At 41.0% G+C, this 16687-nt stretch overlaps 2 protein-coding genes across 4 annotated transcripts in view; one reads left to right on the top strand and one right to left on the bottom strand.

Annotated features, from left to right (window-relative positions):
• Window positions 1-3749: 3749 nt before the first annotated feature.
• On the top strand, window positions 3750-11970 carry pfn2b (profilin 2b). 2 transcript variants are annotated; one of them, XM_083911154.1, is made up of 3 exons: window positions 3750-4040; window positions 7844-8036; window positions 11337-11970. In XM_083911154.1, the coding sequence occupies exons 1-3, from the start codon at window positions 3912-3914 to the stop codon at window positions 11432-11434; spliced, it is 420 nt and encodes a 139-aa protein (XP_083767280.1). In that variant the 5' UTR covers window positions 3750-3911; the 3' UTR covers window positions 11435-11970. The 2 variants fall into 2 exon arrangements, with proteins under 2 accessions (XP_083767280.1, XP_083767281.1); XM_083911155.1 differs by lacking the exon at window positions 11337-11970 and adding an exon at window positions 10924-11330.
• Window positions 11971-14117: 2147 nt separating this feature from the next.
• Window positions 14118-16687, bottom strand: part of rnf13 (ring finger protein 13) — a 44098-nt gene continuing 41528 nt past the window's right edge. For both annotated transcript variants that reach the window (XM_083911107.1, XM_083911106.1), the window contains 2 exons: window positions 16284-16364; window positions 14118-15552 (listed from right to left, as the gene is read on the bottom strand). In XM_083911107.1, the coding sequence (XP_083767233.1) occupies window positions 15182-15552; window positions 16284-16364 (452 nt within the window). In that variant the 3' untranslated portion in view covers window positions 14118-15181. The remainder of the gene's footprint in view (window positions 15553-16283; window positions 16365-16687) is intronic.

Here is a 16687-nt window from a genome sequence, read left to right as displayed (position 1 = left end):
AAGGGAATTACCTTTCTCTTTTTTAAGTCAAAGTATATATTTGTGGTTTGTTTTTAAAAAATGTAGTAGTCTTCAGAAGCAAATGGGCTTAAGTTCAGGCTGAGAGAAACAAACAGTCGTATTATTGAGATAGGGACTGACACATTGGATCTCACCTCATCTCATCTCATCTTCATCCGCTTATCTGGGTTCGGGTCGCGGGGGCAGCAGCTTTAGCAGGGGACCCCAAACTTCCCTTTCCAGGGCCACATTAACCAGCTCTAACTGGGGGATCCCGAGGCATTCCCAGGCCAGTGTGGAGATATAATCTCTCCACCTAGTCCTGGGTCTTCCCCGAGGCCTCCTCCCAGCTGGACGTACCTGGAACACCTCCCTAGGGAGGCGCCCAGGGGGCATCATTACTGGATGCCTGAACCACCTCAACTCTCATTGGATCTGTTGACAAAATAATGATTATTGTGGCAGCATTATCCTTTAAAAATGTATTCAGCACTCAGTTGTGTAATTTATGATGTACAATTTAGCCAAGTGGTTTTAAACATGCAGGGGTCAGAAATGAAACCCTGAAAAGAGGAAACTTGCTCGTTGAACTGTTCACCACTCTGCATAAGCAGCAACTGACTGGGGACAGGGAAGTATGCATTGCCTGGTTTTATGGGGTCGTAGGCCATAAAGGTACACAATGCTGGCTGTCAGCAGCTCCTGCAAACGTATTGGTGTCTTTCAGAAGTGTTCACTTTACTTTTACATCATTGTAGTGTTACATTTTTCTACTTCATTAGATATGTGTATGTAGAGGCAAGAAAGACAGAAAAATAACAGTATGTTATGTTGTAAATCAGTTGCAAACACATGGTTTATGCATCTGCCTGCTTAGCCGACAGGAGGCCACAGAGCCAGGTGTCAGGGTCAGAGCGTGCACTAGAACTGACCTACTGTATTCTCTTTAACACACTATGTGGGGGTTGTTTTTATTCCTACACAGTATATTGAAATCATATACTCAAACTTCTACCATACATGGAACAATATGGACACCATGTTTGTGCAAAAAAAGAATCAGAGATAGCCTGCTGGAAACTGGAGAATGCTACTTTCTGTGTTTATCTCTGGTTTATCCAGCAGTTATGATGACAGCAAACCATGCTAATGTCCTTATCCAAAACCCAGCCTTTACTAAAGCAAATAAGTTAGCTTCTTGCTTTAGCTCCATGACTCACAGGCAGCTTGAATGGTTTGTGAGTGGTACTATTTTGACAGAGCAGAATTACAAAACAGAGGTGGCCATGGAAACTGACGGCATCCAATGGGAGAATGGGATATGGGTGTGGCTGGCTGATTGACAAGTCCTGCTCACTTCCTTATGCCTGGTCAATTAATAACTTTTTCTGCACTCTTTTTTTTCTTCCCAGGGAGGGACAGAAGAGAACGAATTCACTGGAAGTTTCTAGATAAAGATAAAACAGTCACATGATGTAACACTTGCAATATCTGAGCATAATAACTGAACTCAGCTAAGCCATCTCACTTGCAATTGTTGTCTAGTTTCTCACTTACACTTATTGTTTTACATTAGTTTGGGTTAACATGATTGATTTGATGTCATTTGTGCGTCATTCCATTGAGAGTCATCTTTCAAAGTTGTGAAAGTCCCTGATTATTGCTCCCCTTTCTTGATTTGAACAAGGTGCCTGTATGCTCTTGTACACCTGCTCAATAGAAGTAGCTCCTAGGTGGGAACTTGTGCTACTATATAAGCGTGAAACAGGGTGCATGGTGTTGGAAAAACTTCTGTGGATAAACCTCACAGACATAAATATATACGTGATAAACTATTAAACGTATAAATTTTCCTTTTCTGTTTAAAAAAATGCAGTTTATCTAGTTTGTCTTTGTGAACTGCTAATTTTACTGTTAGCGCACACTAATGAGAGGAGAAGAGGGAGAAAGGGCAGAAGCATCATAAAAGTCATGTGGTTATCAGTGGTTTCCATGGAGTAAAAACAAACCCAGATAAATACAGTACAGTAGGCCAGTATTTTCATGTTGTCCTGTATAAGAGAAGTCACAGTCCAGGTCACTGGACTTCTAAAACTTTACCTTGCTCTCATCACTGATGGTTGTGATGATATTAGAACTAGGACAGCTAGATTCTGCTACTCCACTTATACTGACAAACCGTTTTCACCTTTTACTCAAGTCTGTACAGTCAAAAACAGCAGCAAACAATAGGTGATTTTCTTACTTACAGTAAATAGTCTGGTTTAGGCGAGGAGTGGAGCATGCAGGAGACAGGACATGATACAGATTACACCGTGGTCATGAAGCTGGTTCGTAGTGGTCATAGACAACAGAGTCTCTTGCTGTTCCTTGAAGTCGCTGACGATTTCTGCGTTGGTCCAGAAGTTCCCGAATCTTGACGTCTCTCTGCATGTTTTCGTTAGAGTCTTGTGTAAATCACATTACTCATTCACCCTCAGATCTTTGCTTTCTTCTGGTTTCATGCCAGTCGCATGATAGCAATGCCGTCAACAAGCCCACTCGCTCAACGTAAATTCTCCAGACAATGCCCTGCTGTTTTCACACGTGGGCTCAACTGGAAATTACACAGACGTTCTATTAGCGAGCGAGCAGGGTAAATGTCCAATCCAACTGATTCAGATGTCAGCTCCGCAGGATGCGTAAATCTTTTCAGATTTGCAGTGCCTGTGTGAAAGGGGCTATAGTTTGTTCGTGTTGCTGATGGACAGGCATTTTTTAATGCATAAAGGTTTTATTGTTTATGTTTTTACCACTTGTTTGATGCCCCTCCCGTCCCACAATTGTTTTCCAATTTGGTGATGCAGGATTTTACATCAGGATATATCCCAGACTAGAATGGTGGAAAACACAAAGGAAAAAAATGATTACACCACACAACAATCCTGCTGCTTAATCACTGGAAACATACTGGAGTTTAAGCTATGCATCAAATGTAAACTTACACACGACTATGTAAATACAGCTTCTCTCTCTAACCCATCACTAAGGTTTGCAGCCTCAGAGAGCCTCAAACATTAGGAGTGTTCTTTAAGGAATATAATCTAATGATTTAGTTTCTGTCCTGCCCAAGGTTTAAACTAGTTACAGCAGGATATATCCCATCATCCAGAGCTATTCAAGCTGTGTCTGTTTATTGTGAAGTCCAATAATAAAAAAACGTGTAGAGAATATATGCATTCACACCACAGTCTATGATTCACACATACATGCATATGTAAACATACAGTATACACATACATACAAACAAACAATAGACAAACTAGTCAATAGCAGGCAACAAAGGCATGCGTATACATTAAGGCCAAGAAAAGATCAATCAAACATTGTAAAACGTCAGATAGTAGTGGTAATTCAATTACATTCAAAAGCCAACAAACATTATTGCACCAATTTACTTTGAAAATGTAATCTCAGAGATTGACATCAGTCTGAAACCATAGTAAATATTTGCTTTGCAGATTTAAATATATGTTAATGTGGTTATTTTGACTGGTTTAACCTTCAAAAAAAGCTGAAATAAATCTCAGCTAGAAGGGGAGAAAAAATAGGCTGTCTTGCTTTTTGCCACCATATATTCATCCGCCGCGCAGCTTGTTATACAATGAGGCAGTAGGGGCGAACAACGACCTGGGCGGAGTGATTTAATGAGGACTACACCCAAGCGCCTGTCCAAATGCAGCGGCTTCTTTTCGTTGCCTAGACCAGAAGAAAGCCGGGACGTGACGGAGCCGGGGGGGTTCTGCTTGCTGGAGGCCCGTTAAACCAACAATAAATACAGCTTCTTCACTGCTTCTTCGTCGCTCAAGAGACGTTTGTGACCTAGCTTGTCCCTTCGTAATTTTTCCACCTTTAGAACTAATTTCACAAACATGTCCTGGCAAAGCTACGTGGACAACCTGATGGCTGATGGCAGCTGCCAGGACGCGGCCATTGTTGGGTACACGGACGCCAAATACGTGTGGGCATCGTTTGTCGGCGGTACCTTTGCCAATATAACGGTTAGTATGTTCAGTATGTCATTATCTAAGTGTTGCAACGGGAAGAAAATGTAAATTCTGCATACCGGGTGCGTTTGTCTGCATAGCCGGGCCTCGTTGAATGAAGATAAGGGGAGCAATGTGTGGTACACATGGTGTCCGGTGGTCACAATCAACATGCACGGGCACGTATGCACCGTTTCAACCCACCCACCAGTCTTTGTCGTTTTTTTAATACCATTCCGGTAAATTTAACACACTTATGGTCTCAACATTAACATTATTTTGTCTTTAAGAAATAGTCACCGGGGATAACTCAAAGCCAGCGACCGGTGCCGCGAGCTCGAGCTAAAAGAGGCTAACGCTAAGTTAGCCGTTAGCTTTAACTAGCGGTAACCCTGTTTGCTTTATGATACCGGTCAGATAATATGAACAAAACCAGCCAAGAATCGGTTCTAATCCAGTACAGAAATAAAAACCTGGATATTGTTATGTGCTGCTTAGTAATTTCCGGCCTAAAATCATAACTTGCGTCTGTTGAGCAGTGTTGCTGAGCACTGATTAGCACACTACAGCTCGCGGTTAGCTCAAATCAGGCCGGTCATCTTCCGCTGAAAATCATTATCAGCTAACGCTAATGGCGTAAAAGTTAACGGTTCTTACGCACGTTTTCGACGCGCTGTTGCACCGTTGGTGCTCGTTTTGCCTATTCGGCTTCTGTGAATCCCAACTGCCCCTAACCGCCCCTTAGTTTCCAAGATGGCGGACACACTCCCGGTTTCTGATTCATTTTCTTCATGGAAGCTAGTCGACACGTTTGGTTTCCGTTAACATGTGGAGCAGCGGTCACCATGTGTGCATTGTAGTTTATCACATTTTTCTAAATTACCTGAATTTATTTTAAGCATTTATGTGAATATAACTTGTTGTAGACAACCGTTTCCGGCGCTTCCCTTGAGCCTCCATTTTGTCTGTTAAATAAATTATTAGTAAATAATTAAAATATTTGTCTGAACGTGTAATGTATAACGAATCATAGTATGAAGCCAACACAGGGTTCCGTCTTTTTTAAACGAGCATGCTAGCTATGGACTGGTAGCGTTAGCCCATCACTACCAACACAAGTGAGCTATGACCGTGTGCCGCCGCCGCTGCTTTGGGAGTGTCCGCTCGGCACAGAGGCAGCAACGGTGTCCTATTGACGATTCAAATTGAATAAATTACATTGACATTTTCATTGTTTCTTTTTCAGTGCGAAAAGTTAATGTGAAGCCAGAGCTCATTGTCTGCTTACGGGCTTGCTACTAGCGTTAGCCAGCCTGTTGTTGCCCAGACCCGGTGACTGGAAATGCAGGAAGCTAAATGAGAACATGTGGGGCTGAGGTGCTAGTTTGAGGGAATACAGCGTCGCGATGTCGGTGGGGAAAGAGGGTGAATTTAATTAGCCTACATAACGGGCTCCAACGTGAAGCTAGCCGCCATGCGAGCGTTATTTGAGCCAGAAGGAATCCCTCTTCGGTTTCCCGTTTTTTCCCTCCCCCTGAACGGTTTGGTGTGTGTGCCATGACTATGCAGTTCTGGAGTTAAGGGGCGACGCCTTTTTGTTCTGTAGATTTGAAGGAACACAGATTAATAAACATGTTTTCATAACGAAAGCTTTAATGTACTTTTTTCACATGTAACAGTGGTGGTCACAAAAAGTGGAATATGAGTAGTCAAACCATTTTTATAGATATAAATGAATTTTCATGGGGAAAACGGTTTAGCAGCTTGCAAATATTGGCAATTTAAAATAGTATAATATAAACTAGATAAATATATACATGTTCACAATGAGGCACTAGGGGTGTGGGTTTAATGCACTTTGGTGTTAGAGGGGAGGAGGGTTTGTGCATTTTACTGTCTGTGGGATGAAGGTAAAATGCTCAAACCCGCCTACCTTGCATGCCATTATAGAAGTTTTTTTTCAGCATTATGTCTGTCAGCTGTGGTGGGCCTCTGAGACTTCAAGACAGGCCTGTTATAGAATAACCAAGTCAGCTGTCTCTTTAAGCAGACATCCACCTTTTTCTTCTGTTGAGGACTGGATTGCCTTTCTCAATACTAAAGTATCAACTACTGTTTTGACCAACTAGCACAGTGGATAAAAGGCTATACATTCCCTTTGCAGCAAATGTTTGGTCACAGTGGCTTGTTTACTGTTTTGTTAGCTTACTTATTCTTTTAAATCAATTTTTTTGATGTTTTGAATTATTTTGGTAAATAAAGAGGGCAGTATTATCATTTTAATGAACTGAGGAGAATACTCAGTGATTAACCAGTGTTGTAGGATAAACTGAACTCTTAATCATGAACAGAGCAGTCTGTTTCTTAATTGAAAATCATCATGGCTGTACTGACCATCTTGGCCATTTATTTACCTAAGCAATCACTTGCTGCATTTTATTCTCAAAATATCCTAACTTAGACGTAGTTAACTTCTGTCTGATAATATTGTGTGTGACTACTTTTGGCGCCTTTTCTAGATACTCAGACTCCCTGTTAAATGTATATGAAGCAAACATTTAAAACATTTAACTGCTGCACTTATGTAGAGTGTTGTAAACGAGTGCAGCAGTACAATATGCTTTGATCCCTCGATTACCAGAATGCATGCAACTAGTACAAGGGGTGAAAGGTTGCAAGGACAGCAACTAATAATCCTGTCACTTGAGGCTGTCTGAAGCATCACTAACCTCTGTAGTTCATGCTAGGAAGTTTGCCTGCGTCCCGACCTTTGGATCTGCCCACCACCATGTTGACTGATTCATCTGACATTGTGACGTGATATGGCAGTTTCTTAGCTAATCAATCGATCCATTGTTAATGTTGCTGGTCTCAATGTCACATGGCATCAGGTTTTTTTTTTTTCTTCACTTCACTCTTGAAACAGTTTGTTGGCATGGCTATGCATCAGTGTTGCTTTGAAATTAAGCATGATTCAGGCGGATATGTTGGTCTCTAGTGATTGGTTAGGGAAACTCAAACCCCCTCCCCCTCTGGATTCAGTTAGAGTGGAGGCACTCAAAACAAGTAATGCAAACAATTTGAAATATCCAGCAACTAAGATGTTTTAATTAATATATCTTGGATCTCAAGTCTTCTCAAATGGAGAGAAGCATAATATTTTGTTTGTATTTGTAGACTTGCACACCATAGAGCTGCCATTTGCAACAGGGTATATAATGTTTGCAGGTGATATCAAGCTAAATTAAAACACAGAACAGCTGAGAAAATTAGTGATTTAATGTCTGTTGATTGATCGCAGAATGTTTTTATTTCTTTAATGATTTCTTTTTTTCTGTGGTGGAAAAGACTATACCAGCAGAAATACTTTTGTCGCTTTTCTTCCTGCCTTGCATTGTCAACTCCTTTCATGGTACTCTGTGCTGATTACAGTACAGTGCCCCACATCGGCTATGGTGTAATGCTGCAAATGCAGTTAAAATCAAATGAATCCACTGTGCAATGCTTGTTAGAAAATAGGCGAAACCCTGGAACCTCATTTCTGAATTCAACATATAGACTGAAATGTATGTATTTTAAAATCTAAATGGTTTATAAAACCTATAACTCCTGTCATGTCCCTTTTTTTTAAAACTTTACTTGAGGGCTTCATGTGAGTGGTTTATGCTTTGTAGGAGTTGTGACTATTGTGACAATAACTAAGGGAAATGGCTCAGTTTACAGGTTTCAGTGGCGACACAATGGGAAAGACTCACTGAATTAATAGACATTTTGCACCTGACATGTACCTGACTTCTTGATTTTGTGTTCCCCTCTAGCCTGAAGAAATCGACGTGTTAGTAGGAAAGGACCGGATGGGATTTTTCACCAGTGGGATGACCTTAGGCAATAAAAAATGCTCCGTAATCAGAGACAGCCTCCTAATTGACGGCGACTGGACAATGGACATCCGGACAAAGAGTCAAGGAGGAGAACCAACATACAACGTTTCTCTAGGCAAAGCCGGCAAAGGTGAGCACCACTTTAAGTCTTAGTTGGAATCATTTTGGTAGCGCTAAAGTGACGGCATAGCCTGCTTTGATCTAGTGCCATTAGTCTAGCTACATTTATAGACTTCTGTATTGTCCATGCATGTGGGATAAATCTTGAATGCACCTTTCCTCAATATATGACCTACACAGGTGTTAAAAATATTGTAGGATATTACTATTGGATGTTATTTGATTTTGATAGGGAACCACTGACTGTAGGAATACTTTGTTTTAGAGTCAAGGGGCAAGTTCATATCAAAGGATTAATTGGGTCAGGGTAAACGGGAGATTCCTTTAATCAATCACCATGCCAATTGTTTGGTGAATTAAAGTTGTATTGTAGTTTAATATGTTGGCATTGGTAAGGAAGACTAGGCACCTTACAGATGACAATTCAAAACAGATTTTTTTTTTTGAAGTATCTGTTGTCTAGACAGATTTTCTTCTTTCTTTGGTCCTTACATATTTATTACTGTTCTGATTCAGTGCCAATAGTCCGGATTTTCACTAAACTACAGTGTATTACAACAAGATCCTGTAATACTTTGGAAAAGGTTGCATAATTTTAAGTAAATTCAATTCAAATTAATATTCTGGTAAACATAAATTATTTTGAGTCAAATATAAGATGTATCATTTGTCTGCAACTTGCACAAGCTGGATGCTTGTCAACCAGATGAGCAGTGAAGTTGGCATGTGAATTGTGCTCTCCTTGGCTGAAACACTTCAGAGGTCTCACAGATCTCTATTTTAGATGAAGTGCTTAAAGCAAGTATCTAAAATATTATGTCAATGAGCGGCTTTCCTGGTTTATAGGACAATTCTGATTTGATGCATAAATGTGATATCCTGAGAATTAAATCTTTAGATGCATAGTTTAGTTTGAAGTGTGACATTTGGAGGGGATGGCGCTTTACAATAGCAGCAATCAATTTCCTAAATTGTTGCCAATTTTTTAAGATGTCAAGTTATTCCCCTTTAAGGGTAGATGCTAGATGTCTATTGGATGTGTCCACGTCAAGATGGGCCTGCTTTGTAGCTGTCGACACTTTGGCTTCAACGTGATTCAATAAAAGGTGCTGTCCGTAATTGCAGCCAGGGATTGACTGTAAGGTAGTATGGCTGCACTTTCTTCCATGAAAAATAACAAAAGCTCTAAACCTAAAAGGACATAATTGAGCAGGAAAGTTAAATTAAATTGGTTAGAAATTAACATCTGCAACCAAGATTTGACCTAGCTGCAGTGTTTTAATTACATTGCTACATCAAGCTACACGCCATAACATCAGGGAATCCTGTGTTAGTGTTGTCATAGAAGAGTTCAAAAATAATTTTATTGAATCATGTTGAAGCCTCTGCAGTATGCCCATATTGAAGTTGACATCTCCACCAAGTAGGGTCTAGTGTAAACCTATTTCAGGGCTTGCCTGAGAGTTGTGCCAGTTTTCATGTTGCCTGTATGGGCCCCGATGCCTTGTCCACCCCACTTTTCCCAGACATTACTAAAACTTACAGGTGAGGCTCTAACTGGTTCCTATTCGCAACACGCTGGGGTCGCTCTTTGGGCCAGGACTTCCGGAAAACGTTCCGAATCGCATGCATCTTCCCCTTTCCTGGTTAACCCACTCCCTACCCTCAAAAGTATGACTCTGTTCCCCTGCTCACATGCTTCCACTCTGTTCCTGGTAAAAGACTTATTCAGGCACTTCAGGGCTCTTACATGTATTGAGGAGAGGTACCACAAGCATGCTGCTGTATCTGCATGTGTGCCGCGTTAGTCATGGTTGTTAGTATCCAGTAGAAGCTCCAAATCCTAGTCTTTGCTGCTGGCACGGTGTGCATTGATATTAGATGAAACGGACTATAATCTCTTCAAGTGGAGTGAAGTAAACTCAGAAATACAGATGGGGAGATGAACAAGAAGCCACTAACATTAGTACTACATCCTAACAATACCTATGTACCTGCTAACCAGTGTACAGATGTTTGTCTGGAAATTGACAAGATATGCCAGACCAAAATGCATCAATATAGATATGTGGTGATGTTGCCATTTGTGCTTTCAGAAGAGATTTTCCTTTAAAAAAAGAAAGATAATCATCCGTAATGACCGGATCAAACGATATGATGCATTCCTTTTTCTTTTTAACTGAGATGAAATATAAGAAACTCAGCAAGATTTATTCAGACAGTAAAGACTTTAATCAATAAATCACCCAAGTCTGGTGTATACTTGACATTTACTAAAGGAAGGAATACATTCAAACAATAGTGAGTTCAGTGTATGCTTGCTTTTCTGTCAAAGCTGCACGTGAAATTCAGGCACTGGGATGCAGTTTTAATAAAATATGTATAGCACAACTTAGTTAGGTCTGGGTCTTGTCTAATTATGAATTGGTTTGGCTCCAGTCCAATACTGATCCTTACTGTGAGGCCAGAGTATGATGTGGAAACTTAGCTCATTTTTGACCTGTGGTTCATGACTTATCAAACATTGCTTTCACTTTGAGTAGAAGTCCGTAGATATTAAAGTGAAGTCGATATATAAACTACATTTCTGAACCCCTGCCTGATCAAGTTTAGACTGACAAATCTTTGCATGCACCCTTTACATTTATTCTCCCACTGTACTCACTCTGTCTTCCCAATTGCAATGTGTGACATCTTGTTTCACCGCCAGCAGCACAGATGAGAAAATGGATGTTTAGGCTGGATACAGCCTTCAGACCAAAGCGCTGCCATGGTTTTTGTGCCATTGTCACCCTCTGTACCTGTCTCGTCTGCCTGCTGCTTTTGGCTCTGTGCTCTTTTCACTTGTGTGATCTCCACACCTTCTCTAAATGTCCCTTCTGTCTCTTTTCTTCCAGTCTTGGTCTTGGTAATGGGCAAAGAAGGGGTCCATGGAGGCGGATTGAATAAGAAGGCATACTCGATGGCAAAATACTTGAGGGATTCAGGGTTTTAGTTTAGTTTTGAAGTAGCTTATATGGTGTAGTTGAGGGAGAGAAAACGAACAAAGGAAAACAAAAAACAAAAAAAATTTGAAAAACAGACCAAAAAATAACCCAGATCAAATTACTGTCAAGCCCATGTTTCCCCCCCTGAATGGTCCCATTAGTAAAATCCCAGGAGCATTTTAAACAAAGCGCAGGGTTCAGGCTCTGTCTTCAACAATGTAGCCCCACATTTAGCATGGTGGCAATAAAACAGTATTCTTTTCCAGTCCTGCTATCACCATGTCTGTGCATTTATTTTGTTTGTTTTTTCCTGTGTACTCCAGCATTGGTTTTTGTCATGGGGAAGGAAGGTGTCCATGGAGGACAGCTCAACAAGAAAGCATTTCAGATGGCTGAGTACCTGAGGAAGTCCGGATACTAAAGCAGCCTGTACCCAGCCACCTAGCAGCTCACCCTTACCACCCTGTTGCATTTCACACTACTTCCAGTCCTAGTTGGTAGTTTTTGTTTTTCTGCCTTCTTTCCTTCCCATTTGTTATCCCATGTTTTGTTATCCTCTCGACACACTTGTGCTGTGTACTCTTACGCCCTTAAGCACTATAAGTTGATCCATAGCAAAGATGAGCATGTTGCTTTCATGATGTCATGACAAATCTGTACTTATAGACCAGCAAAAAATTCTGGCCAAACACTCGGGACAACAAAAGCTAAAGCATCAATTTGAAGTAGATATTTCTTTCATTTCTCGCTGTCATGGTGCCCATTTCTTAATCCCAAACACACTCCCTTCCCGAGCAGCCGATGCCTTTGGAGCACTTGAGCGGTAACCAAGCTCGTCCTGTCTTCCTTTTTTAATTTTCCCCATCATGTCCGAGAGGGTGGGGGGCTGTGTGCATCTTGGTCGGTCCACAGTCGTCTCACTCTCTCAACACCCATCCACCCCCCCCCCCCCCCACACACACACACACACACACACACACACACACACACACACACTCCCTCCTGCCAAAATGTTCAGTTCCTCCCCTTCCTGTTTGCTCAAAGCAGTCAACACTACAAACCTCACAAGAGACTCATCTTCATCAAACACTAAACGCCAACCAACCAGTCCCCGTATCCATCTCCTTTCATATCCACTGCTCTGTCCTGAATACGTTTTATAAAAGGGTAGAAACCGCGTGTGTGCGTGGTTCGGTTGGCGATCATGAGACGGATTTTCAAGCGTTTGTCATCCAGATGCTGGTAGCCTCTCCTGTCACTGCAACCTCCCCGACTACACGAAACCCCCATGGACATTCCACAGTAACAATGGCTCAGGCACTTAATACTGTTTTTGTTTGCCAGCTCCTGTAATATATTTTCTTTTTGTTTTTTAAAGGCTGCCATTCTTGGACAGTAGATATCCCAGCATATATCCATCTGGAGCATGTCCAGTTTGAATTTCTTTTTTTCTTTTTTTTATAGGACCAAGTATAGTTGAAGCTCGGGTGTTTATACAATTGCTCTAAATCATGTGAAGGATGACTGCTAAGGGTTTGTCTGACGAAGGAAACGCTAACCAGACAAATTATACTTACCATGGTTAAAATGAAGCTACGGGGGAGGTAAGGGTGGGAGTATCTGAAGAAAATTCTTACTTCATTGGTTTTTTTTTCTCTATTTGTTTAGAAAACAGACAACTGCATTTGTACAAACCCATGCTGTGTTGACAACTATAAAAAACTGTGGAATATATTGCCTTTTACTCTATAGTCGGCTGAGCTCTGGGGTATCACACGGTCTGTCCGCGCTCAGTCCTGCTAACTGTAACGTCCAACTGACTAAAAGAAACCCTTTCAAAAGTAGAAATGACACTCAATGGGAGATGGGATTGGTTGGAACTTACCTGCAGAACCTGTGTATCCTGTGCCATAATATAGAGATCTGTTGCTGTAGTAAGATGGATTTTACCCACTGTCCACTAAAGAGTCATTTCATTGGCACTTTTTCTTTTTTTTTTGCTTCAGCTCCACTGTTTAGGCCTTGTGGGATATGTGTACTCATTAAAAAAAAAGTTTCAAGTCCTATTTGCTGATTTATGTTTATTTCCTTTTTCCTCCACTTTTTTTCTTACATCTGGGATACAGTCTCTTTAATGCATCTGATTTCATATGCATAAAACCATGAAATGCCATAAATTGATTTATCACCTTGTTTACAGACAGATCAAATAAATTTATTCCAACCAGATAAATGGCTTGCATCTTTTTTTCACTGAACTCTTTGGAAGAAAAGTAAATCATTTTGGGGAAATGCACTTGTATACCTTCTAGTATTTATTTATTTTTTAATCCTTTTTGTTTAATACGTGTGTGCGAGCGAACGTACTTGCACTGGTCTGATCAAATGTGAAGCTGCAGCTGGTTAACTTGGCACAAAGACTGAGCACAGCTAGCATGCAGGGTCTTGTGAAGTGGGTTTAGGCTTCTTATCAAATTAAAGACACAATGTTAAAAATGTAAGTTATTAGACAGGAGTCTCTCAGAAAACAGGATTCCTAAAGCGTTTGCATGACTTTGTATAGTAAAATCTGACTGGTCCCATCTGAAATCTGGACTTAAACAGCATGGTGGTTTTTCCGCCCAAGTAATCCTGCTCCACAAATTAGTAATTTCCCCAAGTCACATTTCTGAAAAGAATACTTCACCCTAAGAATGATAACTATCAATAACTTGCCCCCGTTACCATGAATTCTTGAAGAAAAAGCTTTGAACATACAAGTTTCATTGTTTATAGCAGATTTGAGTCACTGAGAGTTAGGGACGGACATGCAACCAATATTCTCAACCAGACATTCACGAGGGGGGTTGCAGTTCTTGATTGGCAAAAACTCATTTTGCAAACTCTGTAATAGAGAAATAAGTGCTCTATCACCGAGTATAGAGGTCCCATAATGTCCACTTCCTAATGACTCGTGTCAGATAATCAGCCCATTACACACAAGTTTAACAGGACCCTTTGAAGCTGAAACATCAGGAACCAGGTAGAATATAAGAAGTAGGATGGATGTCAAGATTGTTGGCTATATTACTGAGTAAATTATAATCATTGACAAAACATTTTGTCGAGTGTCAATTTCTTTTATTGAAGTAAATTCATATTGAGAACAGACATACATGAGCAGGAAAACACTAACAAGACAAAATGCATTGACTGAAAAAGGCAACAGGTTTCATGAACAAACAAAAGAAATCAAGCCATGTTATGAAAAAAAAAGCGTATTCACTATAAACAGTATTAAAATGAGTCGGTTCAATGTGTATTACAAGGCCTATCAACCAATAACTGCTTGTGTTAAATGGAGTGATAGAGGAGCAGCCAAAAGACGGTTACCACAGGCAGCGTGGGCTTCGTTTCCACACTTTCAACATAATGTGACGTCACATGAAGAGTACATTCTTTGCTTCGAATGCGTTTCTCAAACTGGGTTTTACTTCAGTTTCATCTTAAGTGTGAACCGCTGTAACAGATATACCGTGGCACAAAAACGCAGACAGGAGCGCCTATGCTCCTTCATACATCAGGCTAGAAAATAAATTGGCAAAAACATCTTGCTGTGGCTTTAAATGTTTCTATACTTGTCAAATGTTAGTTTAATTTTTTACAAAAAGGATGCTGCATAGCGGTTCAAGGAGTGTCAGAGTAGCATGAACATGTATGTACAATAATGAAACTTCGCCCTCATCTGAAACAAGTAGCATATAAGATAATCAAAGGTAAAGATGTAACTTATTGTGATTTGTATTTTTTATATACACAGTACTTTTACTGAACAAGCGTAATCTTGTGTGTTTGGGACTTTTCCACTCATCTGTTTATCGTCTTTTTAAATAGAGTACAGTATAAAGTCTACTGTACATCAGTGACACCAGTCAAATCTGCCAAGCGGCCCCTCAGATATGCCCGCCGACTTCCTGTCACACGGTTGGAAATCAGCACTTCATCCGTAATCGCACACCAAAAAAGACAACTTAAGATTTGAATTTGAGGGAGGATACATTACAATGTCTTGTAAGCAAGTGACAGAAAAAGAGATGAATCTGTTTCGTGACCCCCAACAAAAGTCTCTGCAGCTGTGAGGTTGGGGACGGCGGGGTTTTAGCGACCAATCAGGCCGGCCAACAATCAGTCAAGCTCGGGGCAGGTCGTGCTCGAGGCCTTCAGAGCAGGGCTGCTGCATCTGCACCACCACGGTCTCCACGGTGACCTCTTCCTCACTGTCACTGCTGTCCAGCTCGTCATCCTCGTAGTCGGAGGACTCCTGGTCGTGCTCGGAGCGCGACGCTCCCGACATGGTGCCGAAGGAGTGGGCACTGGTCGAGGCCAGAGAGCGCAGCAGAGGGGTGCTCTCTGACACCTCCTCGTTCTCGTCGGGGCCGCTCTCCCCCTCCTCTGAATCGGAGTCGGAGTCATCGTGCGAGGGAACCACCTTCTGCTTACACACTGGACACGTCTTCTTAGTTTTGGTCAGCCAGGGGTCCACACACTTGCTGTGGTAGGCTGCGGACAACAAAAGGCACAATCAGTGCACATATTCATTCTGATTCTGAAGCTTGAAAAGACTACATGTTGTTTGCTTGTACTTAAAGGATAAGTCATGTTTTTTATATATCATACAGTCAACAAATCCAATGAAAAGACCAAAACTAACAATGAAGTTATCCCACTAGAGTGCTGCAAAAAATGAGTCCTAAAACCCAGGATTTTTTTCAGGCATTTTTGTTAGATGCATGAAATAAGGTTTATGGTCCACAAGAGCGTAGGAGATTTTTCACATTTTGTTCTACAATATAAAATACGGCGTATCCTTTATTCTGAGGCTTTTACGTGTCTTAAAAAAAGGCTGCTAACAAGTGGCTAGCAGACTACAGAGGCTGTCAGGGACATTTAACATCAGAGTCAGCGTAGAGGTGGTGACGCTGAAGTCATGAGACTGTGGTGGAGATTGTTTATAGCCTAATGTTAGCTTTTTACTTCTAGTGATTGCATTCATGCTCCAAAGATCCACATCAGTGACCCGTTTTAAAAGATATACTTCTCAGTAGGAACATCTGGGCTAGTTGGTTTTGATCTTTTTGTGGGATTGACATAACAAAACAACTAACAAATACGGAGAATGAGGAGTTTTATAAGCCAGTTTCAATCTTTTATCAGTTGGTCTGTGTTGAGTTTGGCTTGGTGTGTCAGAAAGGTTAGTGGGACATGTGCAGTGCAGAAGTGCTCAGACTCACCATGAGAACAGGGCAGGACTCGGAGTTTGTCACCTTCTTCATATTCGTCCAGGCAGATGGCGCACACATCATAGTTGTCGCCTGTGTCAAAAAGACGACACATTCATCTTGTGACTGCTTTGAACTGAACACATTTGTAATTCAGTGCTTTGCTGAGCATTGACAACCCTTATTTCTTATTGGCCAGTGGGCGTGCATTATTGTCAGATAGCTGTATGTGTGTCTGCAGAAGCATCACATCAATTAAATCACACTTTTCCTTGGAAGGCTACAGTTAAACGCTGTTAGTAGTCCATCGGATGGTAAAGTAACATTTATTAAAACACTGATAAATAATATGCCAACTCAAATTTTCAATTTCCATGTATATATTTTTGATTTGTAGTCATTGTATAAGTGCAATA

The sequence above is a fragment of the Echiichthys vipera genome (genome assembly GCF_963691815.1).
Source record: "Echiichthys vipera genome assembly, chromosome: 3".
Classification (NCBI taxonomy): domain Eukaryota; kingdom Metazoa; phylum Chordata; class Actinopteri; order Perciformes; family Trachinidae; genus Echiichthys; species Echiichthys vipera.
This window is presented reverse-complemented; position numbering and strand designations above follow the sequence as displayed.